Source organism: Melozone crissalis, unplaced genomic scaffold, assembly GCF_028551555.1.
Source record: "Melozone crissalis strain CALT ecotype California unplaced genomic scaffold, PUWL_Pcris_2 ptg000041l_1, whole genome shotgun sequence".
NCBI classification, from domain to species: Eukaryota; Metazoa; Chordata; class Aves; order Passeriformes; family Passerellidae; genus Melozone; species Melozone crissalis.
Window position 1 is genome coordinate 9,075,500 of NW_026535819.1, and position 26,686 is coordinate 9,102,185.

The 26,686-nt window shown below is 54.2% G+C and overlaps 1 protein-coding gene across 4 annotated transcripts in view; it reads right to left on the minus strand.

Annotated features, from left to right (window-relative positions):
• The window catches only part of LOC128941944 (collagen alpha-1(I) chain-like), an 80,663-nt gene that overhangs the window by 4,317 nt on the left and 49,660 nt on the right, over positions 1-26,686 (minus strand). The window contains exons 14-65 of one of the 4 annotated variants that reach the window (XM_054284017.1): positions 26,406-26,513; positions 25,215-25,268; positions 24,561-24,614; positions 24,405-24,449; positions 24,153-24,206; positions 23,457-23,501; positions 23,002-23,055; positions 22,866-22,910; positions 21,984-22,037; positions 21,677-21,721; positions 21,122-21,175; positions 20,000-20,044; positions 19,431-19,484; positions 18,167-18,274; positions 17,112-17,165; positions 16,876-16,929; positions 16,638-16,682; positions 16,070-16,123; positions 15,441-15,485; positions 14,828-14,881; positions 13,973-14,026; positions 13,740-13,793; positions 13,513-13,566; positions 13,167-13,220; positions 12,371-12,415; positions 11,498-11,542; positions 11,290-11,397; positions 11,001-11,054; positions 10,754-10,807; positions 10,538-10,591; positions 9,490-9,597; positions 9,075-9,128; positions 8,316-8,423; positions 7,964-8,017; positions 7,503-7,556; positions 7,238-7,291; positions 6,794-6,847; positions 5,107-5,214; positions 4,940-4,993; positions 4,750-4,803; positions 4,428-4,481; positions 4,022-4,075; positions 3,786-3,839; positions 3,513-3,566; positions 2,821-2,874; positions 1,855-1,908; positions 1,726-1,779; positions 1,520-1,573; positions 1,393-1,410; positions 1,209-1,262; positions 959-1,021; positions 161-326 (exon numbers count right to left, since the gene is read on the minus strand). In XM_054284017.1, the coding sequence (XP_054139992.1) occupies positions 161-326; positions 959-1,021; positions 1,209-1,262; positions 1,393-1,410; positions 1,520-1,573; positions 1,726-1,779; positions 1,855-1,908; positions 2,821-2,874; positions 3,513-3,566; positions 3,786-3,839; positions 4,022-4,075; positions 4,428-4,481; positions 4,750-4,803; positions 4,940-4,993; positions 5,107-5,214; positions 6,794-6,847; positions 7,238-7,291; positions 7,503-7,556; positions 7,964-8,017; positions 8,316-8,423; positions 9,075-9,128; positions 9,490-9,597; positions 10,538-10,591; positions 10,754-10,807; positions 11,001-11,054; positions 11,290-11,397; positions 11,498-11,542; positions 12,371-12,415; positions 13,167-13,220; positions 13,513-13,566; positions 13,740-13,793; positions 13,973-14,026; positions 14,828-14,881; positions 15,441-15,485; positions 16,070-16,123; positions 16,638-16,682; positions 16,876-16,929; positions 17,112-17,165; positions 18,167-18,274; positions 19,431-19,484; positions 20,000-20,044; positions 21,122-21,175; positions 21,677-21,721; positions 21,984-22,037; positions 22,866-22,910; positions 23,002-23,055; positions 23,457-23,501; positions 24,153-24,206; positions 24,405-24,449; positions 24,561-24,614; positions 25,215-25,268; positions 26,406-26,513 (3,136 nt within the window). Of the gene's footprint in view, positions 1-160; positions 327-958; positions 1,022-1,208; positions 1,263-1,392; positions 1,411-1,519; positions 1,574-1,725; positions 1,780-1,854; positions 1,909-2,820; positions 2,875-3,512; positions 3,593-3,785; positions 3,840-4,021; positions 4,076-4,427; positions 4,482-4,749; positions 4,804-4,939; positions 4,994-5,106; positions 5,215-6,793; positions 6,848-7,237; positions 7,292-7,502; positions 7,557-7,963; positions 8,018-8,315; positions 8,424-9,074; positions 9,129-9,489; positions 9,598-10,537; positions 10,592-10,753; positions 10,808-11,000; positions 11,055-11,289; positions 11,398-11,497; positions 11,543-12,370; positions 12,416-13,166; positions 13,221-13,512; positions 13,567-13,739; positions 13,794-13,972; positions 14,027-14,827; positions 14,882-15,440; positions 15,486-16,069; positions 16,124-16,637; positions 16,683-16,875; positions 16,930-17,111; positions 17,166-18,166; positions 18,275-19,430; positions 19,485-19,999; positions 20,045-21,121; positions 21,176-21,676; positions 21,722-21,983; positions 22,038-22,865; positions 22,911-23,001; positions 23,056-23,456; positions 23,502-24,152; positions 24,207-24,404; positions 24,450-24,560; positions 24,615-25,214; positions 25,269-26,405; positions 26,514-26,686 lie in introns of those variants that run through there. The other 3 variants (XM_054284019.1, XM_054284018.1, XM_054284020.1) reach the window with 3 other exon arrangements.

Below are 26,686 nucleotides of genomic sequence, written 5' to 3' on the forward strand. Positions count from 1 at the left end.
AGTGCCATCCCACCCCAGGCTGCCAGCCTGTTTCTCCAGGGATGCCCACAAAGCCCATCTGACCTCATTCCCCAAAATTTCTTTATTTCAAAGAGCTGCCTGTCCCTTCCCAGGCTCTGGAGACCAGGCCAGGCCCAGGGGTGCCCCCATGCCCTGGTACCATCGGGCAGGCCGGGGTGAGCCAGCAGCAGCTCCTTGCAGGTGGTGGCTGGGTGGGTTTTGGTGCCATTGGGATGCTCCACGAGGGCTTGGAGCTCCCGGCTCAGGGTGTCCAGCAGAGCCCAGACCAGAGTGTAATTCAGGTGGTTGGAGGAATAAATGAGGTGCTGGAAGAAAAAGGAGGAGATATCAGCAAGCTGACCATGGATCCCCCCACCAGGAGCATCATCAGGGATGGCACATGCAGGGGACAAGGACAAGCAGGGGGGAGAGGGAGTAGCTGGATTTTCTGGGTCCTGGTGCACAGGGGACCTCAGAAGGAGCAGGACATGGGGACAGCATCCCTGGCAGCCCCTTCCTGTCACAGATATTTTCTGAAAAATCTTTTCATTAAAATCTTTTCTCCTGAGAAGCTGAGAAGCCTCAGAGGAGAAAAACAATAATTATCTGTTGCTGTGGAATGCGATAGGTGCATCTTTGATTTCTTTTAATTAATAACTAATTACAGTCTAGCTGTTTCAGACTCTCTGATAAGTCACGAGATTTTATTATTATTTTATTCTTTTTCTTTGCTAGATTTCGGATGAAATCTTTTTTCTATTTTTTAGTGTAGTTTTAATATAACATTTTCATGTAATGTAATGTAATGTAATGTAATGTAATGTAATGTAATGTAATGTAATGTAATATATAATATATCAACCTTCTAAAACATAAAGTCAAGTTTCTCATCTCTTCCCTCATCCTGGGACCCCTGTGAACACCACCACACCTTCCCTCCTGGGCAAGGGTCACTCACCTGCAGCTCCTCCTGGGACAGCATCACTGCAGGCCCACTGGGACCAGGGGGGCCAGCCACACCCTGGGGGACAATGACAGTGCTGGTGGCACTGGCTGCTGCCCACGAGCCCCTCAGCAGCTCCTCCACCAGTGCCAGCAGCTGGGCATCCCCATGGAGTGACAGCATGGCATGGCAGGGCCTCACTGCCAGGTTTGGGGGAGTGGGTGACCCAGATTTTGGGCTGGGGGGAGTTTGTGGCTCTGCTTACCGGCATCCCTGGTGTGCCCCTGGGGCCTGGCAGGCCTGGGAAGCCTCTCAGCCCCTGCCAGAGGAGGAGGTGCAGAAGGGAAGGAAAGAAGGGGGGAGATGCTGCTGTGCTGAGCTGCACCCCCAGAGTGGGAAGGAGGGGAGGGATCCCACTGATCCCCCTCCAGCTGCTCCCCACCACTTACTTTGGGTCCAGACAAGCCCTGGAAGGAAAGGACAGGACCAGGATAAGAGGGAGGCAGGTGGGATCAAACCTGCATCCCTGTGGGGTGAGGAGTTAACCCCAAACCTGCAGGAGGGGGAAGGACTCACCGGTGTCCCGGGAATTCCAGGGTGTCCCTGTGGGCCAGGGGGGCCAGTGTCACCCTGCAGGGACAACAGAGAGCTCAGGACATCCCCCAGCCCTTCATCCTTCTACAACCCAGCCCCTTCCCCAGCTGGATTTTATATGGAAAAACAAGGAATTCACCCCAAATACTCATTTCAGTCCCTAACATTCCTCTCCACCCTGCCCTTACCTGCCTTCCCTTGGGTCCTGGCCTCCCAGGGACACCGTGGGGTCCTGGCTTGCCCTGGAAATGTGGCAGGATGTCACACAGGGTGACAAGGGATTGGGGGGAAGGAAAAGAGCAAAATTTGTCACACACCTTGAAGCCATCGTCCCCTTGCTGGCCCAGGTCACCCTTGCTGCCCTTCTCACCCTAGGAGAGAGTCAGGGAGAGCTGTGGTGGCAAAGGGAAGGACAGAACCCCCAGGACACCAGTGTGGGTGAGGAAATTCCCAGTCATTGCTGGCTGCAAAACTTCTGGAGCAAAAACCCCCAAACACCAGAGAATTGTTCCAGAGAATTCACTGCACCCACATTGCTGGGGACAGAGGCAGCAGCAGGGATGAAAGGATCATCCCAGACTAAAACATTTCTCAGGAAAACCTTGGAAGTTGGAAGGAAGCACTTGGAGAGAATAAAGAAGATTCTTAGTGTGCTGAAAGCAGAAGCAGGGGAGAAATCCCAGCACAGCCTCCCCTCTGCTTCTCTCTGGAGCTGCTCAGAGCTGACAATGAATTTAAAGTTTTAATTATTCCCAAAGTTTCATTTTCCTGAAGGCTCTGAGCAGCTCCCCATTGCCTGGGATGGGATAAGTGGGAGAGGGATCAATGGGATGGGACAGGATAGGATTGGATCAATGGGAAGAGATGGGATCAGTGGGATGGGATGGGATGGGATTTGGATCAATGGGATGAGATAGGATGGGATGGGATGGGACCCATGGAATGGGATGGGATGTGCTCAGTTTCTCCAGCCAAGGATCCATCAGGAATGGCACAAGGGAGGTTCAGCTCATGGTGCATCAGCATCAATGCTGAAAGCAGCAGTTAAAAGGCTCCACACTGCTGCTTCCAACTCCAGGAGGATGGAAAGGTGCAAAAGGACTGGATTTGGAAGAAAAACTGAAGGTTCCATCTCCCAGCACCTGGGGACATGGTGGCCAGCCCCCAGAGAAAGATGGTGCAGCCATCAGGGTTCAAAAAGAGGGAAATAAGGGATGGCATTCAGCAAATCAAATGCCACCCTGTGCCCAGTGTCCCTGCTGTGCCTGGCACATGTCCCCTACCTTGTGTCCTTTCGGTCCAGGGTCTCCTTTGATGCCCTTCAGCCCCGGGATGCCCTAAGAGAGAAACGTGGAACTGCCTCACCCTGGGCTGAGCTGCTCCTGTCAGCCCCTGGCAAGGAGGGCCCTCCCCACACCTGAGGATCCTGAGGATTTCAGGCAGGTTTAGAAGCTTTGAGGCATTTTCTCATTGTTTCTTTGATTTTTGCTTTCAGGAGGATCCATCAGCAAAGCCCATTAAAAATGCACTGGAGGTGCCTTGGCTCCCTGAGAATATCCAGCCTGGGGAATTTTGTGAAGTTGCCAAACTTGGGGTTATTTTTAATTTTAAGCAGAGAAAAAAGCAATTTCTAGTAATTAAAATACATATTTGGGTCCTTTTTGCTGGCTGCAGTTTGTGCCTCTGGCCATGACAGCTCTCTGGGCATGTGGGCACAGCCCCACCAGTGCTCAGCACTGCTTGGCATCAGACACATACCTAAAGGAAGGATTTGGCTTCTAGAACCACATTTTGGGAATGATGTTATTTGTCTGACTGCACACACCCTCCTGGGAAGATAATTTTGGAGGAGAAGACAGGAGGAGATGGATGAACCATTTAAAAACTCCCTCATTTTAAACAGGTTCCTGCTGGGTCACACAGTGGGGTCACACAGGGAGCAGCCAGCACCCCAAAACCCCACACTGATACTCACATAGAGTCCCTGGGGGCCCTGGGGTCCTGGAAGTCCTTTGTCACCTGGGTAGCCCTGAAATGCAAAGGGAGAAGCCCTGGCTGTGCCCAGGGTGATGCTCCAGGGCAGGGAGAGCAGCCCATGGGGCTCTGGGTGATGCCCCTGTTGGGCTGGGAGGCTCTGGGGGTTGCAGAGCCCTCAGTTATGCTTTATTCATTTCTAACCCAGGGCTCAGGCAGGTGGGAGCACCCCCAAACTGCCAGGGGGACAGAGCAGCCTGACAAAGCCACCTACCTTGTGTCCCCAGGGACCCCGTGGGGGCTGCTGGCCCATCCTGCCTCGCTTGCCCTGGGGACCACAGGTGAAAGACTCACAGGTAGTTCCAAACTGATCCAGCCACCCCTTGTCCCTCCAGGATCCCCTCTCCAGGGATTCTGAGCCCCCAGAAAACTGGGACCACCCTGCAGACCCTGCAGAGGCTCCAAGGAGCAGCTCCCTGCCACCCTGGTGGGGACAGCAGTGCCATTTACCCGTCTGCCAGCTTCTCCTGGGACCCCTCTGTCCCCTTCCTGGCCAGCATCGCCCTGGGGGAAGAGGAGAGGGGGGATGAAGCTCTCCAACAGCTCAGCCACATCCCAGGAGTGGGCAGGAGGAGATGGGGACAGAGCCCAGCAGGCACTGGGCGATTCTGGAGATGGGCACCAAGAGCTGGGGAGACCCCTGTGCCCCCCAAGCCAGGCTGGAGGCAGGATGTGCCAGCCCCTCACCCCAAAACCAGCCCAGGAGCATCCTGTGCTTGCCAGGTGGTGAAAAGCAGATCCTCCTGGGCAATTCCCACTGTTTGCTCTCCATGGTCCCCCCAGCTCAGGCCTGCCCACCCCATGCCCACTGGGCAGAACCCTCAGGTGCCATCCCCAGGGGAGGATTTGGGGGTACCTTATCTCCTTTGCAGCCTTTCCTTCCTTTAGGACCAGCTTGTCCAGGAGCCCCCTAAAATCCCAAAGGAGAAGGAAACCACTCTTTGAGGATGCTGTGCCAGGGATGCCCCTCCTGGCTTCCCTCCCTGCCTTTCCCCAGGGTGCTCAGGAGGATGCTCTAAGCTGGAATCTTCCCTTTGGGATTTTCCCTCTCTCTGGAGCAGGGAGAGTTCAGCAGGAGCAGGAGATGGTGCCTGATTGGACTTTTACACCTCCAGGAGATGCCAGCATCCCCCAGCCTCTGTCAGGGAGGACCACAACAGCTCCATCCCACTCCTCACCATTTGTCCTGGTTTTCCTGGCTCTCCTGGCTCCCCTTTTGCACCCACCAGGCCCTAAGAAGGAAAACAGAATTCAAGGCGAATCCAAACCTTTGGGTTATTCAGATATTTGGGTTATTCTGTGAGGGACACAGGTGTGGGAGGCTGGAAAAGCTGGGGCAGGGAATGGGGCAGAGTGGAGCCTGCTCACCTCAGTGCCACTCAGCCCAGTGGCTCCAGCTTCGCCCGGTGGTCCGAGAGTCCCCTGAGTTCATTTGGGGACAAAACATGATGCTGGCAGCAGGGGAGGGCACAGCTGGGGCTGTTGTCCCCAGGGAGAGCTGTGCCAGGGATGTCCCCACGGAGCAGAGGCGTTACCTGCCGGCCTGGCTGGCCCTTGGTGCCCAGCACTCCTCTGGCTCCCTCGTGCCCGGTGTAGCCGCGGAGCCCAGGGGCACCTGCCAGGCCCCGAGCGCCCTGTGAGCCCTGCAGGGCACAGAGAGGGGGACACTGCTCACCCCTGTCCTCAGCAGGGCCCCAGCAGCTGCACCCCGAGGGACTGCAGCTGCACTGAGCTTTGCAAATCAAACTGCAGTTTATTCCACAGCAAACCCCCCTGGAGTTTACTCCACAGCAAATCTCCCTGCAGTTTACTCCACAGCAAACCCTCCTGCAATTTATTCCACAGCAAATCTCCCTGCAGTTTACTCCACAGTAAATCCCCCTGGGGTTTATTCCACAGCAAATCTTCCTGCAGTTTACTCCACAGTAAATCCCTCTGGGATTTATTCCACAGCAAACACCCCTGGGGAATAAACTCTGGGGTTTATTCCACAGCAAATCTGCCCAGAGTTTATTCCACAGCAAATCCACCTGCAGTTTATTCCACAGTAAACCCCCCAGAGTTTATTCTACAGGAAACCCCCTGGGGTTTATTCCACAGCAAATCCACCCAGAGTTTATTCCACAGCAAATCCCCCTGTGTCACAGACACATTTTAAGAAAAAGCCTTTCATTAGGATTTTTTCTCCTGAGAAGCTGGAGGCCTCAGGAACAAAATGTAAACAATGATTATCTGCTGCTGTGGAATGCAACAGGTGCATCTGTGATTGGTCTCATGTGGTTGTTTCTAATTAATGGCCAATCACAGCTGGCTCAGACTCTCTGAGTCATGAGATTTTGTTATCATTCCATTCTTTTTCCTTTGCTTGCAAGCCTTCTGATGAAATTCTTTCTTCTATTCTTTTAGTATAGTTTTAATATAATGTATATAATGAAATAATAAATCAGCCTTCTGAAACATGGAGCCAGATCCTCATCTCTCCCCTCATCCTGGGACCCCTGTGAACACCACCACACCCCTGCAGTCTATTCCACAGCAAATCTCCCTGGGGTTTATTCTACAGCAAACTCCCCTGGAATTTATTCTGTAGCAAATCCACCCAGAGTTTATTCCAGAGCCTGATCTCTCCCAGCAAATCACCCAAGCTAAAGGCTTGGAACAACCTGGTCCCTGCCCATGGCAGGGGATGGAATCCAAAGAGCTTTGAGGTCCCTTCCAACCTAATTCTGGGATTCCATAAGGGCACGTTTTGCCTGGGCAGAGTGGCAGTGCAAGGTGGCAAAACTGGGATGCAGGTGGGATTTATCCTGCAGCTGAGTTTGGGGCATCCATAATATCTGGGGCGCTCTACCATGCCCAGAATGCCCATCCTGGGGCACTGGGAAGCTCCTGGAGCCACAGTACACCTGTGGATCTGCTCCAAAGAGGGGAAATCAGCCCTGGAGCTGCCTCAGGCAGATTGCAGCAGCCCAGGGTTACCTGTGCAACAGCCCTGGCACTTTGGCATGGCTTTTAACAGCTCTATTAAAATTCCTTTCTTAACAGCTCTATTAAAATTCCTTTTGGGAGCTTTTGCTGTGGGAAATCCAAGGAAGCAATGACTCAGTCCCATGGCCAGGCTGGCAGAGCTCACTTTGCAGCCACCCCCAGGGTGAAACATATCCCAAAATGCCACCAAACCTCTTTCCCAAGGGAATTTCTGGGGGCAGAGCTGGTACTCACCACTGGGCCGGGCTTGCCACCATCTCCCTTCACTCCATCATCTCCAGCCTGTCCCTGTGGGAACATGGGGGTTCAATAAAAGCCTCTCAGCACCGTGTCCTTCACCTCTGAGGGAACTTTGAGCATCCTGTCCCACATCCCACGCTCAGCTGGCCAAGCCAACCCTGGGAACCACATGGGAGTGAACAGGATTCAGCAGCAGGAACAGGTTTTCCATGAGGCACCACTGGGTGCTGGAAAGGGTCTGATTTTGGGGGTTTGGGTACTGGGAGTTTGGGGTTTTAGGGTTTTGGGAGTCAGTGCTGAGTATGAGGTGTTAAACCCCCTCCTCATTTCTGAGCTCTCTGATCTGGCCAGTGAAGGGGCAATAAATCCTTTGGGTTGTACTGGAAATAGGGAAGTCTTTGGCAATTCCCAGCTCTGCAACATTCCAGGCATCAGTACCTCAAATCCTGCAGCCCCAGCAGGTCCATCCACACCTCGTGGCCCTGGATCTCCCTGGGAAAGGAGGGGAAACAGCTCTGTCCATGGAAAACCCTTCCCTGCCTTGCTGGCTCTGGATCTCAGGGTGTCCCATGGCAGGTCCCCCTGTCACCAGCCTGCCCAGGACTCCCAGTGCCAGCACATTCCCACTGGGAGAGCTTGGGGAGAGGCCAGAAAAGGGAGTTTCACCCGGAGATGAAGGGTTGGAGCCATCATCTCTCTGTACCTTCTCTCCCTCGGGACCGTCGAGCCCAGGAGGACCACGGAGTCCTGTCCCCCCCTGTTCAGGGCACAAGCAGAGGAACATGGGTCACCCAGCCCTGCCAGTCACACAGACCTGGCAGGTCTGTGACAGAGATGGGCCTTGCCCAGTGCTCCCAGTCACACAAATGTCCTCTCACCAGGTCAATGACAGAAATGGGCCCTCCCAGTGCTCCTAAGTCACACAATGTCCCCTGGCAGGCCTGTGACAGAAATGGGGCCCTCCCAGTGCTCCCAGTCACACAATTGTCCCCTCACCACATCTGCAACAGAAATGGGGCTCTGCCAGTGCTCCCAGTCACACAAATGTCCTCTCACCAGGTCAGTGACAGAGATGGGGCCCTGCCCAGTGCTCCCGGTCACACAAATGTCCCCTCACCAAGTCTGGACAGGTTGGAAAGGGACAGGGGACATGATCTGACTTACAAACCATCCTCTGGCTCCGGCAGGTCCTGCAGCTCCGGTGACCCCGCCCTGGCCCTGGCACACAGAGGCAGACATGTTCCCAGCCTGGCAGGGCTGGGGTTTGCCTGGAGGCAGCATTGCCCAAAAGTACCCCACAAACCCAAACCACCCTTTGGTGCCAGCAAGACCCAATTTTGGTGTCATGCCTGTGAGACATGAAACCCCCTAATTATGGAGATTTGACGGTTCCTAGGGTTTTCTGCAGCTCCCAGAGCCCAAGGTTTCCCACCAGGGGTGGGTGCCCTCCTGGGCAGCCTCAGCCAGGCTTTGGGGACACTGGAGGGTGAGGGAGCCCAGCCCCAGCTGTACTTGCCAGCAAACCTTCTCGGCCCTTCTCTCCCTTCTGCCCTTTGCCTCCGGTTTCACCTGTGGCAGCTCCTGGACCGGGAATTCCAGGAGGGCCCCTGGGGCCAGCATTGCCCTGCTCAGAGATGGAGAAAGTGTCACCACAAAGAGGGAAAAGGAACAGCAATAAATGAGTTTCTGCATGGAGGTGAGCTGTGTCACCCCACAGAGAGCAGGTCACCCTGGGCTGCTCCTCAGCCATGGGGACACCCCTGTCCTGCTCTGTCCCCACCATGGAGCAGCAGAGGTTTGTCACAGACATCTTTTATGAAGAATCATTTCCTCAGGATTTTTCCTCCTGAGAAGCTGAGAAGCCTCAGGAACAAAATGTAAACAATGGTTATCTGCTGCTGTGGAATGCAACAGGTGCATCTGTGATTGGTCTCATGTGGTTGTTTCTAATTAATGGCCAATCACAGTCAGCTGGCTCAGACAGGGAGTCCAAGCCACAAACCTTTGTTATCATTCTTTGCTATTCTATTCTTGGCTAGCCTTCTGATGAAATCCTTTCTTCTATTCTTTTAGTATAGTTTTAATATAATATATATCATAAAATAATAACTTCTGAATATAATAATAACATAAAATAAAACTTCTGAAACATGGAGTCAGATCCTCATCTCTTCCCTCATCCTCAGACCCCTGTGAACACGGTCACAGAGGTTGAGCAGGCCAGGGGTGTTCCCGAGGTGCTGCAAAGAGGGACAGGGTTAGGGACACCCCTCACCTTCCGTCCCCGCAGTCCTGGCTCGCCCGGGTCCCCAGTGTCACCAGTGTCACCCTGCCCGGGGAGAAATGCCCACATCAGACACAGCAGCTCCTCCCCAGCCCCATCCCAGGGTGGGTTAAAAGCTGGGCTTTGATTTCTATGGCCTTCTCCACCCTCCCCTGGCTGGGATTTTGATGCTGGGTAAGGCACAGCCTCACCTCCTGTGCTGGGAGATCACCCCAGCTGTGACCCTGCTGCCCCGAAAGTGAGAGGGGACAAAATGCTGAGCATGCCTTGCCCAGCATGGGGACCCCAAATCATCAACCCCCGATTCCATGGGAGCATCCAGGCTCTGTGGGGCAAAGCCAGAGGCAGGGTCCAGAGGCAGCACCTTTCCCATTCCCATTCCCTGTGGGGACAGCCCCACACGTACCTCCTTGCCTTGCTTCCCAGGCCGTCCTGGTGGCCCCTCTGTCCCCTCGTCCCCTGGCTCCCCAGGGCTCCCTCTGATGCCTGGAGCTCCAAGGGTTCCTGCCTCTCCCTGGACAGGATGCAAATGACCAGGATGATTCCTGGCTGCCTTTTCCAGCTGAGCCTGGCTCTATCCACCATCATTTCCCATACTGGCAGATACCTTTCCCATATCACAGACATATTTTCTGAAAAATCCTTTTGCCAGGATCTTTCTCCTGAGAAGCTGGGAAGCTTCAGCTTCTCCATGTTTTGCTGCCTTGGAATGTGATTTGGAGAATTGTTTACCCAGCATGTGAAATTCGTTTTTACTTGATGACCAATGACAGCCACGTGTGTCAAGGCTGTGAGCAGACACAAGATTTTATTATGATTTCATTCCATTCCTTGCTAGCCTTTTGATGTCTCCTTTCTCTTTCTTTGGTATAGTTTTAGTATAACATATATAATATATACGTAATATATAATATACAATATATAATATATAATACATTATATTATATATTATATATTATATATATATCACATAATACATAGACTATAATATAGAATATAAAAATATGATAGATGAGATAAAATATGATTGATGAGATATGAAATTATAATATAATATATATTAAAATTATATTATATAATATAAATAATACATTATATAATAATATATTATATTATATTATATTATATTATATTATATTATATTATCTCACCGATCATATTTTACATCTCATCTATCATATTTTTATATTATAGATTATATATTATAAAAAAAATGATATCAGCCTTATGAAACATGGAGCCAAGATTCTCATCTCTTCCCTCATCCTGGGACCCACAAACACCACCACACTTGGAAAAACTCTGTTTTCTTATAGGACTCCCCTGCCATGCCCAGCAACATCAATCCCCAGGCATGAGGATGCTGGGGAGGGGTTTCAAACACCTGCCATGGATTCAGGTGCCTGTGTGACCTGCAGGAGTGGGGTGAGCCCAGCAGCACCCCCAGCACCCACCTGCTCACCCTTGGGCCCCAGCTGACCCTCTGCTCCTGGTGGTCCTGGTGGTCCCTGTGGAGGAGAGAAAAGCCCAGCCCTAGCACAGCTCACAGCTGTAATCTTCTGGCTTTTTTGAGGATCAGCAGCCTGCTGCCATCCTTGGAGCAGGAAGCTGGGGAGGAGGAGGCTGGGGCAGCCCCACTGGGGTGGGCACACAGGTCCCAGCTGCTGTACCTGCTCCCCATCCAGCCCGCGGACTCCGGCTGCCCCGGGATCTCCCACCTCACCCTGCAGAGGACACAAAGGAAGGACAAGCAGCCGTGGTGGTTCTCTGTAGCTCCCCGAGATGCAAATCCCCACCCCACAGCAATGGGCCAAGCAGGGAGCAGTGCTGGCTCCCCCAGCCCCAGGGAGGTCAGTGGGGTGAGCCTGAGGCTATGGGCACGTCCCAGGGAAACCAAATCCTCTCCTTTGTGCTCACCTTGTCTCCTCTCATCCCTGCAGGTCCTTCACGTCCATTTGGACCTTCCTGGCCCTGAGAACAAACAGCCCACATCAGCAGAGGGGTTTGGCCCGAGCTCAGGAGCCTTTGCAGCTCCAGAGGGGTGCCTGGGATGTCCTGACACACCACACACAGCCATGGGAAGGGAATCCCTTTTCCTTCCCTTCCTGCAGGTGCCTCAGGGAGCTCCCCAAGGCTGCAGCTGCAGGAAAACCCCCAATCCCTGTCCTGCTGAGAGGCTCAGGGCAGGGCTCCCAGCAGCACTCACCGGGTAGCCAGGCGGGCCAGCAGCCCCAGCTGCTCCAGGAGCGCCCCTTTCTCCACCTGCACCAGCCTTCCCAGGCATGCCATCCAGCCCTCTTGTGCCAGGAACACCCTGCAAGGCCAGAAATCTGAAATTCTCAGCAAACAGGGTTCCAATAGATTTCCACCCTGTGGGACAGCCCCCAGCCCAGCAAGGTTCACTCTGCACTTACCGGCAGCCCTGGGAGCCCTCGAGGACCTGGGTCACCTGTTCTGCCCTGGGAAAAGAAGGATGTTCAGCAGTGTGTCCATGGAACTGGGATCAGGGAACTGGGATCAGGGGGAGGCTTTGCTCAGAGAAATCCCCTTGTCTTGGGACTGTGGCATTCACATTCTCTGAAAAAATCCCTTCACCCAGGATTTTTCTCCTGGGAAGCTGAGAAGCCTCACAGAAAAGGAAAACAATTCTTATGCCATTTGCTTCTCCTGTGTTGTGCTCATGTGGAATGTGTTTGGAGATTGTTTACCCACAGGTGATTGTTCCATTGGATTCTGCTGGGAGTTGTTTTCACTCTTTGGCCAATCAGGGCCAAGCTGTGTCAGGACTCTGGAGAGTCACGAGTTTTCATTATTATCTTTTTAGCATTCTGTAAGTATCCTTTCTGTATTCTTTAGTATAGTATAGTATTATAGTATACTAATATATTTATATTAGTATACTATAATACTTCTATTTTATATATAAATAAATATAATACAGCATATTATATATTATATTAATAAAATACTTCTATTTTTATATATCTTTAATATATTATAGTATTATAAAGTAATAAATTAGCCTTCTGAGCACATGGAGTCAGATTCATCATTCCTCCCTGCCACAGGGGTTCCTGCAAAGACAATGTGGGACCATCTGAATGGTGTCTGTGCTGCATCAGGACAGAGCCCAGCCAGCAGGGAGTGGGACCAGGGTCCTGCCTGCCCCCAGCAAGGGCTGTGGGATGGATCCATCCTGCAGGCAGCTCAGGGGATGTGCTGCAGCTCACACACCCATGCAGAGGGATTGGAACAGCCAGGAATGCAGGGAGCAAGGAGAGCCCTACCTGGGAGCCTGGAGCACCACGAGGACCAGGAGGACCTGGCAGAGCCTGGGGGACAAGAGCACCATGGGTGACACAGCCTTGGCTGAGCCCCCTGCCAATTTAACTGCAAGACTGGCAAAAGGTCTCTATTGTAACAGCCAAAGTAGCTGCTAATATAGTCCAGGGTAAGGAAGCAAAAAGGAGCTTTGCATGGTATCCACAGATGTTTAATTCAGCTGCACACCCTGAGATGGTCAGAGTCCAAAGCCAGCACTCAGAGGGAGCCCAGGTTTTTGTGTACCCAGAGGTAGGGGTTGATCAGTGGCATGGGGGCCAGTGGGGGAATAGGGAGGGAGTGGCTGAGGGAAATAGGAACAAGGGGAAGGATCCAATGGGGTCAAACAGCTTTTGAGGGAAGCTTCTTCTGTCTCCCTAACCCAGGGAAATGCCTCTCAGGGTCTGCACACCCTGAGATAGTCAGGGTCCATCCAAAGCCAGCACTCAGGGGGGAGCCCAGGTTTTTGTTTACCCAGAGGTAGGGGCTGATCAGTGCCATGGGAGCAGTACAAGGATGGGGGCCAGAGGGGGAATAGGGAGGGAGTGGCTCAGGGACATGGAACAAGGGGATGGAGCCAATGGGGTCAAACAGCTTTTGAGGGAAGTTTCTTGTGTCTCCCTAGCCCAGGAATGCCTCTCAGGGTCTCCACACCCTATGGCAAAGCTTTCCTGTTTTCCCCGTTCCCAGCCCAGCACAGAGGACTTGCCTGGTGCTTTCCAGAGGCTGGAGCTGCCCAGGACAGCAGCAAGCAGTGCTTACCTTTGGACCAGCTTTTCCTGGAAATCCTGGTGGACCCTGAGCTCCCCTTTCTCCCTGTTAGGAGGCAAGAAAGATTTCCTTTCCTCTGTATATTTTAATGCAAAAACTTATTTAAAAAGCATAACAAAACAAACAAAAACCAGCCCCTAGAACAATCCAGAGGTCTGGGCAGAGGAGGTGCTGGAGTGCCAATGGTGCACCTGCTGTGGGAGGCAGATCCAGCTGTTCTCCTCCCACCATGGCTGCTGCAGACTGTGGACACCTCCAGACCCATCCACAGGCTTCAAAACTCATCCCAACAATGCTTCCAATGCTCCCAGTGCTGGAGGGGGTGTCCCATCCCTACCTTGTCTCCCCTGCGTCCCAACCTCCCGCGGTCTCCAGCAGCTCCTGGGTAGCCCTGGGAAGAGCTCGGGGTTAGAGGCAGCTGGGGCTGCCTGGCATTGCTGTATTTTTGGGAGAAGGGAAAGGCAGGAGCCCTGGCAGGGTGGTGAGTGCCCAGCTGGAGGCTGCTGCAGCCTCCTCCCAGTTTGGCCACCACTGTGTCCCCTCTGTGTCCCCTCCATCACTTACATAGGTGCCCACAGGTCCTTGTGGCCCCTCCAAGCCCGGCTTCCCAGGCAGCCCCTGGCAGGCAAAACAAGAGAATCAGCAAAGCCCCACTCCTGGGATGCAGTCAGGCCCCCTCCCTTGCTCAGTGGTCCCCTGGGCTGAGTCCATGGGATCCCCCCAGAGCACCCCAGAGCCTCTGGGGGCTGTGCACCACCCTCACTGCCACAACCACCCCCCCAAACCCCAGCTCTCACCTTTGGGCCCAAGCAGCCTGGGTCTCCATCAGGTCCAGGCTTTCCTGGAGAGCCCTTTGGGGTTATTTGGGGAGGAGGTGTCAGTCAGAGGGGAGAGGAGCTGAGCCCCCATTGCTGCCCCTGAGCTCGTGGGGCCAACAGGGTCACAGGGGGCAAACTCAGCCATTGTGCCTGGTCCTGGTGGCTCCTGCACACCAGCCCCCATGGCTGGCAGGGCTGCCACCAGGGCAGGTGACAATCCTTGCTCTCAACATCACCACCAAGCCCAGCTGAGTGCAAGCTCTCAGGGAGGATCTGCTCCAGGTCTCCATCCCAGGTCACTGAGCTGGAGGAACCCACCAGGACTGAGTCCAGCCCCTGTCCCTGCCCAGCCCCCCCAGCCCCCCCACCCTGGGCACCCCTGGCAGCGCTGCCCAAAGGCTCCTGGAGCTCTGGCAGCCTCGGGGCCGTGCCCATTCCCTGGGCAGCCTGGGCAGTGCCAGCACCCTCCTCCTGAACCTGTGCCACCCTCTGCCACTGGGATCTCCTCCCTGCACCCAGAGCCAGCTCCTGCTCAGCCATGGAGGGTTTCCATGAGCTGCCATTCCCCATGGACACCCTGCCAGGCCCAGGGAGGCTGCACAGTTCCTGGTGCAGGCTGATTCCTTGGGAGAATGATGCTGCTCTTCCATAACCCAAATTATTTCTACCACTGAGGCTTTTTAATGTCTTCTATCAGCCAGATATGATCAGGTCCTACAGATTACCTGATTCCTGAGGAAATTCCCACATTCCCCACCAGTAGCACCAGCCCCACTGACATGCCACCTAGGAAAACACACAGTTCATGCAGAGGAACATTTTCTTTTTCCTTACTATGGATCCAGGAGTTCCAGCATGCCCACGCCCCCCTGGCAAACCAGCAAATCCCTGGAGGGAAGGAGAGGAGGAGCCATGGAGGGAGGGCAGGAGAGGAGGATGGAGAGACTCAGCCCTGGGTTTGAGCGCCACCCAAAGCACAGGGGAAGGGCCCAGCCTGGGCAAGGCAGCACTGGGGCTTTTCCTTAAAATCCAGCTCCTGGATTCCTCTGGAATCACTACACAGACACAACACCCACTCCTGCCCCCAGACACTCTGTGTGATGCTGGCAGCACTCATGTGTGTCTCTGACCCAGTTTTCATCCTCTTTTTTGAGGGAAGCGCCAGATTTTTATTTTTTAATTATTTTTTTTAAATTTCAGAGCAAAGATAAATATATGATATCCTGCAGAAGGGAAAACCTGCTGCCAGCCCTGGTCTTGCTGCAGGATCTGTTCAGGCTAGCAGTGCCAGGGGTGGGCAATCGCCCTGCCCTGTTCCCAATGCTTCCCCCTCAGCAGGATTCCCAGAGGAGCACCCCCAGCTGCCCATGGGCATGCTTTGGAGGCACATTCCCAAAGGGATAAAACTCAGCAGAGGGATGGAAGGGTTGAAATCAGCTCTACTCACCAGAGGTCCCCTCCTGCCTGGGCTGCCCACAATCCCTGGGGGGCCCTGCAGGAGAAGGATGAGAATGAGGATGAGGATGGAGAAGCAGAACAGCATCTCCTAGTCCCCATCATGGCAAAGTCCATGGAATCAAGGTCTTGTCCCACACGGCCATGGGATGGGAGGTTGGGAAGTGTGGGAAGTGATCCCATTAAAGGTATCAGGTCTTGTCCCACACATTCACAGGGATGGAAGGTTGGGAAGTGACACCACTGATGGCATCAGGTCTTGTCCCACAGAGTCACAGGGATGGAAGGTTGGGAAGTGATCCCATTAAAGATATCAGGTCTTGACCCACACATTCACAGGGATGGGAGGTTGGGAAGTGATCCCATTAAAGGCATCAAGGTCTTGTCCCACACAGTCACAAGTATGGGAGGTTGGGAAGTGCCCCCACTGATGGTATCAAAGTCTTGTCCCAAATGGCGACAAGGATGGAGGTTGGTAATTGACCCCATTGATGGCATCAAGGTCTTGTCCCACAGAGTCACAAGAATGGGAGGTTGTGGGGTGTCCCCATGGGCTCAGCTGCCCCTGCCCACCCCTGCCAGCACCCTGTCCCCAGGCAAGTACAGATGTAGGATGGGAACCTGTGTACCAGGCTTTCCTTCTGCGCCCTCCGCTCCCGGTGCGCCCTGCGAGCCCTGCAAGGAGAGTTTGGCTCAGGGTGGCACCACAGGGGCTCCTGCAGCCCCAGAGCCTCCCCTCAGGGGGACAATGGGGGACATCAGCTGTGGATTCCTCGGTGCACAGCTCATCCCACAGTTCCAGCAGCTCCTCCCTGCTCCATCCCACCTCAGGATGGGAAATAACATCCATGTGGGAGGGGAGCTGTTCCCACCAGCAACACCTCAGCTGGGTTTTCCCACCTCCTGCCCCAGCTATTTATTCCTGGCTCCTTCACCAGCCTCAGCCCTGAATAACAGAGCTTCCTTATAAAGTTCTTTCCTGGAATTTTCTGTGCTCAGTGTTCTGGAGGAAGTTGTGGTGTTGAGAAGGTGGTTCATCAAAATGCAATGTGCCACAGCCTGAGCTGCCCATCCCCAACTTTTCCTGCTCAAATTCCTGACCCTCTGGTCTGGCCACATCCCAGCATGCTGCTCCCATGTCCCAGAGCTCCCCATGGCACCACAGGGGTGTGGGATACCCTCTACTTACAGGCAGTCCAGGCACTCCAACCAGCCCACGCTGCCCCACACGGCCCTGCAAAACACCAGCAATCACCAAACCATCCCAACGCTGCAAAGCACCAAAGCTGCACATCCTTGTCCCTGAAGGATGTGCTCTGTCCCAGCACATCCCAAGCCAAGGGAGGAATGTTTCAATCCAGGCTTGTTTCAATCCCCCCACAGCCGAAGCTGCTCCAAGACCCAAATTCCAGCACCCCGTTAGTTACCCGGGCTCCCCGTGCTCCTGGGGCTCCCTTGGGGCCATCAGGTCCTTGGCATCCCTAAAATCCACACAAAGGGAAACACAGGCATTGCAAATCTACAGGGACAGGGCAGGGGAGGGGGCCAAGAGGCTGGAGCCCCCCAGGATGGTGCCCTGGAAGCCTGGCAAGGTGGGCACATCCCTGTTTGCCATGCAAGGCAGTGGGCAGCCCCTGGGAAAACAGCAAATTTTGGCACTGACCTTGGGGCCCTCGCTGCTGTTGAGCCCTGCAGGGCCAATCTGACCTTCTTCCCCCTGCCAGGAGAGAGGGGAGGAATCATCCAGGGAAAACACAGCCCCAGATCCCGGGGGAGTCACCAGCCTGCTGCTGGTGTGGGGAAAAACACTGAGAGTGTTAGCAGAGGTGACACCAATAATGGCTTCGTGAGCAATGGGGACTTCTCCCATCCCCAGGGCTAAAAAACCAGGCAGAAAGAAAAATCTCAATAGTTTGGTTAAGGATATTTTTGTTTCCTGGTGGACAAATTAAAGGCAATCCCAAGGAGTGCTGTGCCAAGGCTGCTGCCTGCTCCAGCCCAGCAGTGCTGCCTGGAGGGGGGACAAGGCAGGAGAGGATTCCTGCTCCATCCCCAAATCCTGAGAGGTGGGAGGAGCTGTTACTCATCCTGGAGAGCCAAAGAGCAGATCCAGGAAGGTATCCCAAAGGCCCTGGGAGTGGGAGGGCAGCCCCTGCAGACTGGAAAGATGAGTGGGAAAGTAATCCTCTTTTTCCTGAGAAGCTGGGAATCACTAGGGATCAGCAGCCAGCCTCCAACACGGTGCTGGAGGTGGCTTCAGTCTCCCAGACAGCACTCAGAGCACACACTGCAGGAAGAAGCATCCCCAAAGCCCTCCAGGCTGCCAGCACAGGCTCCAGGGGCCTGGCAGGAGCCAGAGAGGGGCACAAAATGAGCAATCCATGAACCCTCTGCTCCCAAAGGCTGCAAAGGAGCTGACCCAGAACAGGGACTCAGTGGGATCCTGCACAGCTGCTGGGGAGGGCTGGGAATCCTCTGCTTGAGGCTGCTCTGCCATCAGTGAACCCAGCAGAGAATTTTGGGGTGAAGGGGTGTGGAGCAGGCACAGCTCGGTTTGCAGCCCTATTGTGGCTCTGTGCCAAGCTCCCCAATGCTGTTAAAGGGATCCCTTAGGAGAGATTCCATAGATCAGCACTGGTGCCCGCTCAGGGCTGTCCCCACACAGGTGACACATGTGTGCTCCCACCCATGACACTCCATTCCAGCAGTGGCACTCACGTCTGGTCCCCGTGGCCCTGCAGCCCCTCGGGGGCCAGGGAAGCCCTGCAAGCCCCCCTGGCCCCGGGCTCCTGGAGGGCCTTTGGCTCCTTGTGCTCCTTGTGGGCCCTTGGAGGAACAAAACACAGAATGTCACCAAGCAGGGACAGCAATCCCTGGATCCACGGGCAGGAATTCCCCTGGAGAACCCATCACTGGCATGGGGAGCACCCCAAACCTCCTCCCCCAGCATCCCTGGGCCACCAGAATGGGGAAATTCATTGTTGAAACAGCCAAAGGAGGTGGAGCAGGGGAGGATGGATCAGGTGGTGGGACCAGCACAGAATGAGCTGCCTGGCTGTCACAGGCCCCAAACCCAGCAGGGCCCTGACACAGACATACTTTCTGAAAAATCCTCTCATTAGGATCCTTTGCTCCTGAGAAGCTGAGAGACCTCAGGAACAAAATGCAAACAATGGTTATCTGCTGCTGTGGAATGCAACAGGTGCATCTGTGATTGGTCTCATGTGGTTGTTTTTAATTAATAGCCAATCACAGTCAGCTGGCTCAGACTGTCTGGTCAGTCACAAGATTTTATTATCATTAATTATTCATATATAAATATATCATCATATTATTTTTATATATATATGATAATTTATTATGATCATTTATATATAATAAATATAATAATTATTTATATAATTAATATATTTATTTTTATATATTCATTATAAATATATAATTATTTTTCTATATGATCATTTTTTATATATTATAATTTATTATTATAATTTATTTATTCCTTGCTAGTCTTCTCATGAAATCCTTTCTTCTATTCTTTTAGTAGAGTTTTAGTATATAATTTTCTTCTAATATAATATATATCATGAAATAATAAATCAGCCTTCTGAAACATGGAGTCAAGGTTCTCATCTCTTCCCTTGTTGGGGTTCCCTGCAAATTCAGCAGGGCCCACGGTCCTCGGGCAGCCACAGCTGGTGAAGCACATCTGAGCAACAGAGGGAGCAGCTCCAGGAGTTGTGCCCATTCCCTGGGCAGCCTGGGCAGTGCCAGCACCCTCTGGGGGCAGAGCCTTGCCCTGAGCTCCAGCCTGAGCTGCCCTGGCCCAGCCCCAGCCGTGCCCTGGCTCCTGTCCCTGTCCCTGAGTGCAGAGGGGTCTCATTCTCCCATTCCAGCACTCAGCCCCTCCATGTCCCCTCCCCAGGGTGACCAGGGACCTCCAGGTGGCATTTGGAGGCACCACAGCCTTGGGAATCAGTACCTTGCCTCCTTTGGCTCCCAAATCTCCCTTGGCTCCACCGGGACCTCGGCAGCCCTGCAAGAGCAGCAGCAGTGGGGGTTACAGTGAAAAATCCCTGGTGCAAACTGTGTCTGATCCTGGCTCCAAATAAAGGGAATTTTACCCTGCTCCAGTCAGGGCTTTGCTCTGGATGGGCCCCTCTGAGCTGGGAGCAGGGACCTGCTGGATCTGGTTCCAGGGTTTTTGGGTTCAATCCCCACCAGACCAAGCGCAGCAGCCCATGCCAGTGCCAGCTCCCAGCTGGTGGTGGCACCTCTGGCACCACCCAAACAATGCCAAGTGCTGTGTCCCTTAGCTCAGGCCAAAGCATTCCCCCTTCCAAAGGCAGGTGAGCCCTCAGGACACTCCCAAGCCTGAAAGTTCCAGCAAAAGGAGCCCAAGCTCAGCTCTGCCTCCCCAAACAGCCCCAGCTGGCACCTACTCAAACATCCAGTCCAGGCACACATAAAGAACACAGAGCTGCAGCTTTGGGCTGCTCTGCCACAGCTCTCCTGCCTCCAAAGCAGGATCCCATGGATGCCATCACTCACCTGCTCTCCTTGGGTGCCTTTTGCACCTGGCAGGCCAAGGAAACCCTTCAGAGAGAGAGAGAATGCAAGTTAAAAAAGCAAAACACAAAGGGAATTATTGCATGTGCTGCTGGAGGTGACAACCCACCCAGAGCACAGGGATGGCATGGGCTGGGAAATGGGGGCACTACTTTGGCTCTGCAGGGATGCTGAGATGGATTTGTTTCCCAAAAAGGGACCAGAAGAGTCACAAACCCTCCCAAGGCTTCCCCTAAGATGAGGGTGAGGTCCTTGTTCGACCCCCACACCACACCCCTCACCCCATTCAAGCCCCAGTTCTCAGCTCTGTGGGTTGGGGTTCCAGGACACAGACAGGGGCACCTGGGCCAGGCAGGAGGGAGGTCAGGCTGTCCCAAGTCTCTGGAGCACCCAAATCCCTTGGGAAAAGGGTGTCCCAGGGAAGGGATCAGCAGAGCTGGACCATCTCTGCTGACAAATCCACAGGGAAAGAATAAAAATGGAGGTGCCTGAAAGCAGGAGAGGCAGAGGAGCTTTGGGGATGAGGACAGTGGCATCTCCAGCAGCCCTGTGGAAGCTGGGGAACCAGAGCATTCCCTGCAGAATTCTGTGGGGCTGTAGGGGGAGGATGAGTGTGGCCACAGCTGTCCTCACAGAGAGCAGCAGGCACAACTTCCCAAGGATTTTTCTTGGGAAAGCAGCGAGAAGTACAGAGAGAAGAGAAAACAATTCTTATTTCTATTCAGTGCTCCTGTTTTTGCACATGTGGAATGTGTTACGGAGATTGGTAACGGAAAGTGATTGGTAACTAAAACTGAAAGTGGTAACAATGAAAGTTGTTTTGAGTGATTAGCTTTGAATCACTCAGAGCTGTGTCCTGGCTGTCTCAGTCAGTCACAGGTTTTCCATAGTATAGTTTTAATATAGTATTAATGTAATATAGTATTAATGTAATGTAATGTAATGTAATATAATATAATATAATATAATATAATATTCAATATAGCAATTATTCAGCCTTCTGAATCATGGACTCAGAGCACATTATTCCCTGGCTGGGGGATCTCCTGTTTCTACTATAGATGAGAGCACCCCACATCCAGGCACCCCCTTCCCATCACTTACCCCAGGGCCCTGTTGTCCCAGCTGTCCCCTCACCCCAGGGGCACCAGCTGTACCCTGCAAGAGGAATCCTGGAATCACAGAACATCCTGAGCTGGGAGGGACTGAAGGGATCCCCCAGCCCAGCCCCTGTCCCTGCCCAGCCCCCCCAGCAGCCCCACCCTGGGCACCCCTGGCAGCGCTGCCCAAAGGCTCCTGGAGCTCTGGCAGCCTCGGGGCCGTGCCCATTCCCTGGGCAGCCTGGGCAGTGCCAGCACCCTCTGGGGGCAGAGCCTTGCCCTGAGCTCCAGCCTGAGCTGCCCTGGCCCAGCCCCAGCCGTGCCCTGGCTCCTGTCCCTGGCCCAGAGCACTCCTGTCCCTCATCAGAGCACCCAGCTCCTCCATGTCCCCTTCCCAGGGTGACCAGGTGGCATTCGGGAGGTCAGCTGGAGGTGCTGCCCCCTCTCCCCTCCAAAAACAGGGACAGGGACCCCCCTCAACCCCACATGTCAGGTTCTTGCAGGGAAATCCCTCAAACCTGGGCTTCATCCCCACCAAGGTCCCCAAAAACGCTCTTACTGTGTCTCCTTTGGGACCAGGGGATCCCTCCAGCCCTGCCGGACCCTGGGAAAAGCAAAGGCAGGAGAAGAGGGATGTGGCTCCCTGTCCTGCTCTGGGGATGAGACCCCAGCCCACAGGAAGGTGCCTTACACCTCAGGGACAATGTCCTCACCCAGAGGACACCACCCCTCCCACCCACCCGCTCCTGGGGGCCACAAGGACCCCCAAGGATTTCCCATCCACTTCCCAAATGCATGGGGAAGAAACCCCAGCAGCTCCTGGAAGAGACCTGGGGGATGCACCCAGCCAGGACAGCCCCACTCACCTGAGAGCCCCTGGGGCCGGGGGGGCCACGCCTGCCCTGCAAGCCCTGGGGTCCCTGCACAGGGGGGACAGGGAGCTGCCATTAGGATCAAACCCTCTCCTGGGAATGCCCAGGCTCTGAGGAGCTCCAGAGCTCCCACTTATGGCACATGAAGGGCTACAGAAAGGATTCCCTCCCCTGAGCCAGCCCCTGCAGCTTTTGGGGTAGCTTGGGATCACATCCCAGCTGGAGAAGACCACTCCAGGCTGGGTGAGCCTGGGACAGCCTCCCACCCTGGGACACCCCATCCCAGGGACACCCCATCCCAGGATACCCACCCTGGGACACCCCATCCCAGGGACACCCCATCCCAGGATACCCACCCTGGGACACACCATCCCAGGACACTCCACCCCATCCTATCCTGGAACACCCATCCTGGGGCACCCCCACCCTAGGACACCCCCACCCTGGGAACCATCCTGGGACATCCCATCTTGAGGCACCCCACCCTGGGACACCCATACCAGGACACTCCACCCCATCCCACCCTGGGACACTCTACTCCATCCCATCTCAGGACACCTCATCCCTAGGACACCCCGAGACACCCATCCCAGGACACCCACCATGGAACACCCCATCCCATCCCATCCCATGGATCCCATCCCATGGTTCCCATCGATCCCATCCTATCCCATGGATCCCATCCCATCCCATGGATCCCATCCCATGGATCCCATCCCATCCTATCCCATGGATCCCATCTTGTACCACCCCTCCCATCCCATCCCATGGATCCCATCCCATCCCATGGATCCCATCTCATCCCCTCCCATGGATCCCACCCCATCCCATCCCATGGATCCCATCCCATCCCACCCCACCCAAGGGATCCCCTACCTTGGGGCCACGGGGCCCGGCCATCCCAGGAGGGCCCAATTCCCCCTGTGGAGAGAGCAGGGCAGGGCAGGTGTGGGGGGAAAGCAGCAACCCCAAAACCCCAAAGAACAAAGGGTGGGCACTGGGGCACACCCACCTGAGAGCCATTGATGCCTCTGCACCCCATGGATCCCGGCTGGCCGGGCTCTCCCTGCAAGGCAAGACCTGCTCAGCCCTCAGGGGAGGTGGGACAGGGGCTCCTGAGCATCCCAGGGATGCTGGGGGAGTTACTGGTGAGCTTCAATACCATGGGTGGGTGGGACAGGGATTCCTGAGCATCCCAGGGATGCTGGGGGGGTTACTGGTGAGCTTCAACACCATGGGTGGGTGGGACAGGGGCTCCTGAGCATCCCAGGGATGCTGGGGGGGGGGGTTACTGGTGAGTTTTAACACCCTGGATCCTTCTGGAATCCTCCCCCTGCTACCAGGGATGGTTTTAACCAAATGCAGCATTTTTAGGTGTAGATTAGAACAAGGAAGGAACACAGTGCCACTCTGGGCACAGCAGCTCTGCTGCCTGAAATGCCATCTGTATCAAACCCTGAGACTCACCATGGGACCAGCAGGGCCAGGAGCACCCACTGAGCCATCTTCTCCCTGCAGCAGGAGAGAGAAAAGTGCCCATTTTTTGCTTTGATTCTCTCCTTCAGCCCAAATCTCCCTTTTTCTTCACATCATTTTCCACATTTCTTCACATCAGCTGCTTGATGTCCCCTTGGACATTTGCTGACCAACCCCAGCTCCCTTTCCTGTTGGAGAATCCATCCATTCACCGCCAAACCACTTCAGTTTTCCTTTCAAATCCTTTTCCAGCCCTTTCCTGGACAGGATGTCCCCCAGTTATGTGGGAGCCCAGAGCTGTCCATCTGCTGAGAGAGCCTGGAAAAACCAGGTGCTGCCAGCCTGGGATTCATCTCAGCTGGAGGTGGTCACTTAAAATAAACCCCAGTGCTCTGAATTCTCATTTCTCTTCATTTCTCCTCGTTCCCAGCCAGGGAAATGCAGGAGGAAATGCCCCAATGTGCCTTGGATGCAAATCCCAGCTCAGACCCCTCTTCCCAGTGGGAATCTGGGAAAAACTAATTTCTCTTCATTTCTCCTCGTTCCCAGCCAGAACAGGGATGGGAAATGCTGGAGGAAATGCCCCAAAGTGCTTGGATGTAAATCCCTGCTCAGACCCCTCTTCCCAGTGGGAATCCCCAGCTCCTGCAGCCCTTTGAGTGGCACAGAGAAGGGAACAGCACTCACCTCTGGCCCTGCAGGGCCCTGCAAGCCCATGGCACCCTTCAGTCCTGCCAGCCCCTGGGAGAGAAGCCAGCAGTGAGGTGTCAGCACCCTGAGGTGACACTGCCTTTGCAGGGACACAATAGAGACCACCAGGGCTTGGGGAAAGGCAGGAGAGCAGGGGCTGGAGCTTGGGGACATCACAGAGAGGGACAGGGGTCAGCAAAGGGGATGGAGGGAAGGGTGTGGACACCTCCAGCTCCCCAGGTGACTCACCTGGAGCCCTGCAGGACCTGGCAGCCCATTCTCTCCCTTCACCCCCTGGAAAAGCCAAGAGCAGCCTGAGTGATGGAGAGCAGGAGCTGGGGCAGGGAAGGAGAGAGCCCTGCCCACCCTGGCAGGGCTGTGAGGGGCAGGGACAGCCACCCTCACCTTCACTCCCTTCTCTCCTTTGTCCCCAGCTGGTCCAGGGTCTCCCAGGAAACCCTGAAATGGAACAGGGATGAAATGGGGACAAGGGTGAGGCCCAGCTGGAGCCACACCACGAGGCTGCTGTGCCTCAAAGGACACAATCAGGGTGGGACAGGAGGATGGGGACCCTCAACGTTGGGCTACATGGGACAAAGCCTGGCTGCTGGTGCCCAGCATGGTGCCACCTCCCTGCAGCTCCTGTGTCACCCACAGCAGTGGCACAGGGCTGGCACAGGCAGGAGGGCACAAAGTGTGGCCCAAAACAGGGGTCTGATAACCCATGTGGGATTGCTGCAAAAAGAACAAATTGGGTCTCAAACCTGCCAGGATGATCAGACCTTGGAGGAGCCCAAAAATCTCCTGGGCAGCTCAAAAAATGCTGGCCTGAAGAAGACTAAGTGATGGGAAAATTAAAAAATTAAAGGGTGACAAACCACCAACATTCTGTTTTATGGACATTTTCCATCCTGGCTGCCAAAGCCCTGGATGAGCCTGGAGAGGAGCTGCAGGAGCAGTGCTGGTCCCAGTGGAACCAGAATGGAAGGAGCTGGACTTGGCACGGCTGGGGCTGGCACCTCATGGTGCCCATGGCTGTGCCAGCCAGAGCCAACTCACCTCTTCTCCCTTGTCCCCTGCCAGCCCTCGGTCACCCTGGAAGCCCTGGAGGCCCTGGGGAGAGGGAGGAAGGAGCAGGGCAGGCACTGAGGGGCTGCCACCCGTGCCCACCCTGCTCCCCACCCTGTAAGAGTGGCATTCACATTCTCTGGAAAAATCCCTTCACCCAGGGTTTCTCTCCTGGGAAGCTGAGACGCCTCAGAGAAAAGGAAAACAATTCTGATCTCATTTACTTCTCCTGTGTTGTGCTCATGTGGAATGTGTTTGGAGATTGTTTACCCAGAGGTGATTGTTCCATTGGGTTCTGCTGGGAGTTGTTTTCACTCTTTGGCCAATCAGGGCCAAGCTGTGTCAGGACTCTGGAGAGCCACAAGTTTTCATTATTATCTTTTAAGTCTTCAATATCTTTTCTGTATTCTTTGGTATAGTATAGTATTCTTTAATATAATATAGTATAATAAAGTAATAAATTAGCCCTGTGAGAACATGGAGTCAGATTCATCATTCCTTCCAGCCTTCTGTAAGTATCATTTCTGTATTCTTTAGTATAATTTTGTTTAGTATTCTTTAATATAATATAGTATAATAAAATAATAAATTAGCCCTGTGAGAACATGGAGTCAGATTCATCATTCCTGCCTTCATCAGGGCATCCCTGCAAATACAACAGCTGAGAGCCCCAAACTTTGCAGCACCCTCCAGTCCCTGGTCTCTAAACCCCCTGAGCAAGCTTCCAATCCCAGGGGTGTTGCCTGTGTTCCCCAGGGGTCTGGACAAGGGCAGGGACCAAGGAACCAGAATCCTGGATTGGACACTATCCAGGCATTCTGGAATTACTCTAATTTCTTGGTCACATGAGATGATTTTTAAAGTCCCTTCCCACCCAAGCCATTCCAGGATGTGCAGTTATTTCCCACGAGGAGCTCCAGGTGCAGCAGCCCAGCCCTAGCACAGCTCTGGATATCCCAGCCCTTAATGCCCATGTGGGATGCCCCACAACCCTTTTATTCCTGGCAAACCCAAACCTCGAGGCACTAATCCAGGCCTGCCTGGTTTGGGGGCTGAGGAGGATCCTAAAGGAATCAAGAGAAGGAAGAGCAGCTTCAGGAACTCCCTGTTTCCAGCCCGGGGTTTGGAGCTCCAGCTCCCCCTGATCCTGAGCCCCCCTGGCCCTGCCTGCCCATGGCTCACCTGCTCCCCTGGCAGCCCCCAGGGCCCAGGTTTGCCATCCAAGCCAGGGAAGCCATCAGAGCCAGGGTATCCCACACGTCCTGGCAGGCCCTGCAGCCCAGGTTCCCCCTGGGGAGAGAAATCCAAGCATGGAAAATTAAAATATCCACATTATGAAAGCAATAAAGGAAACCCTGAGCTCTGGCTGCCTCTGGAGCTGGAGCTGCAGCAGCAGGAGAATGACTTTGAGCAGAGCCACCCCTGCCTGGCACAGCAGGAAGGGCACCAGGACATCCATCCCA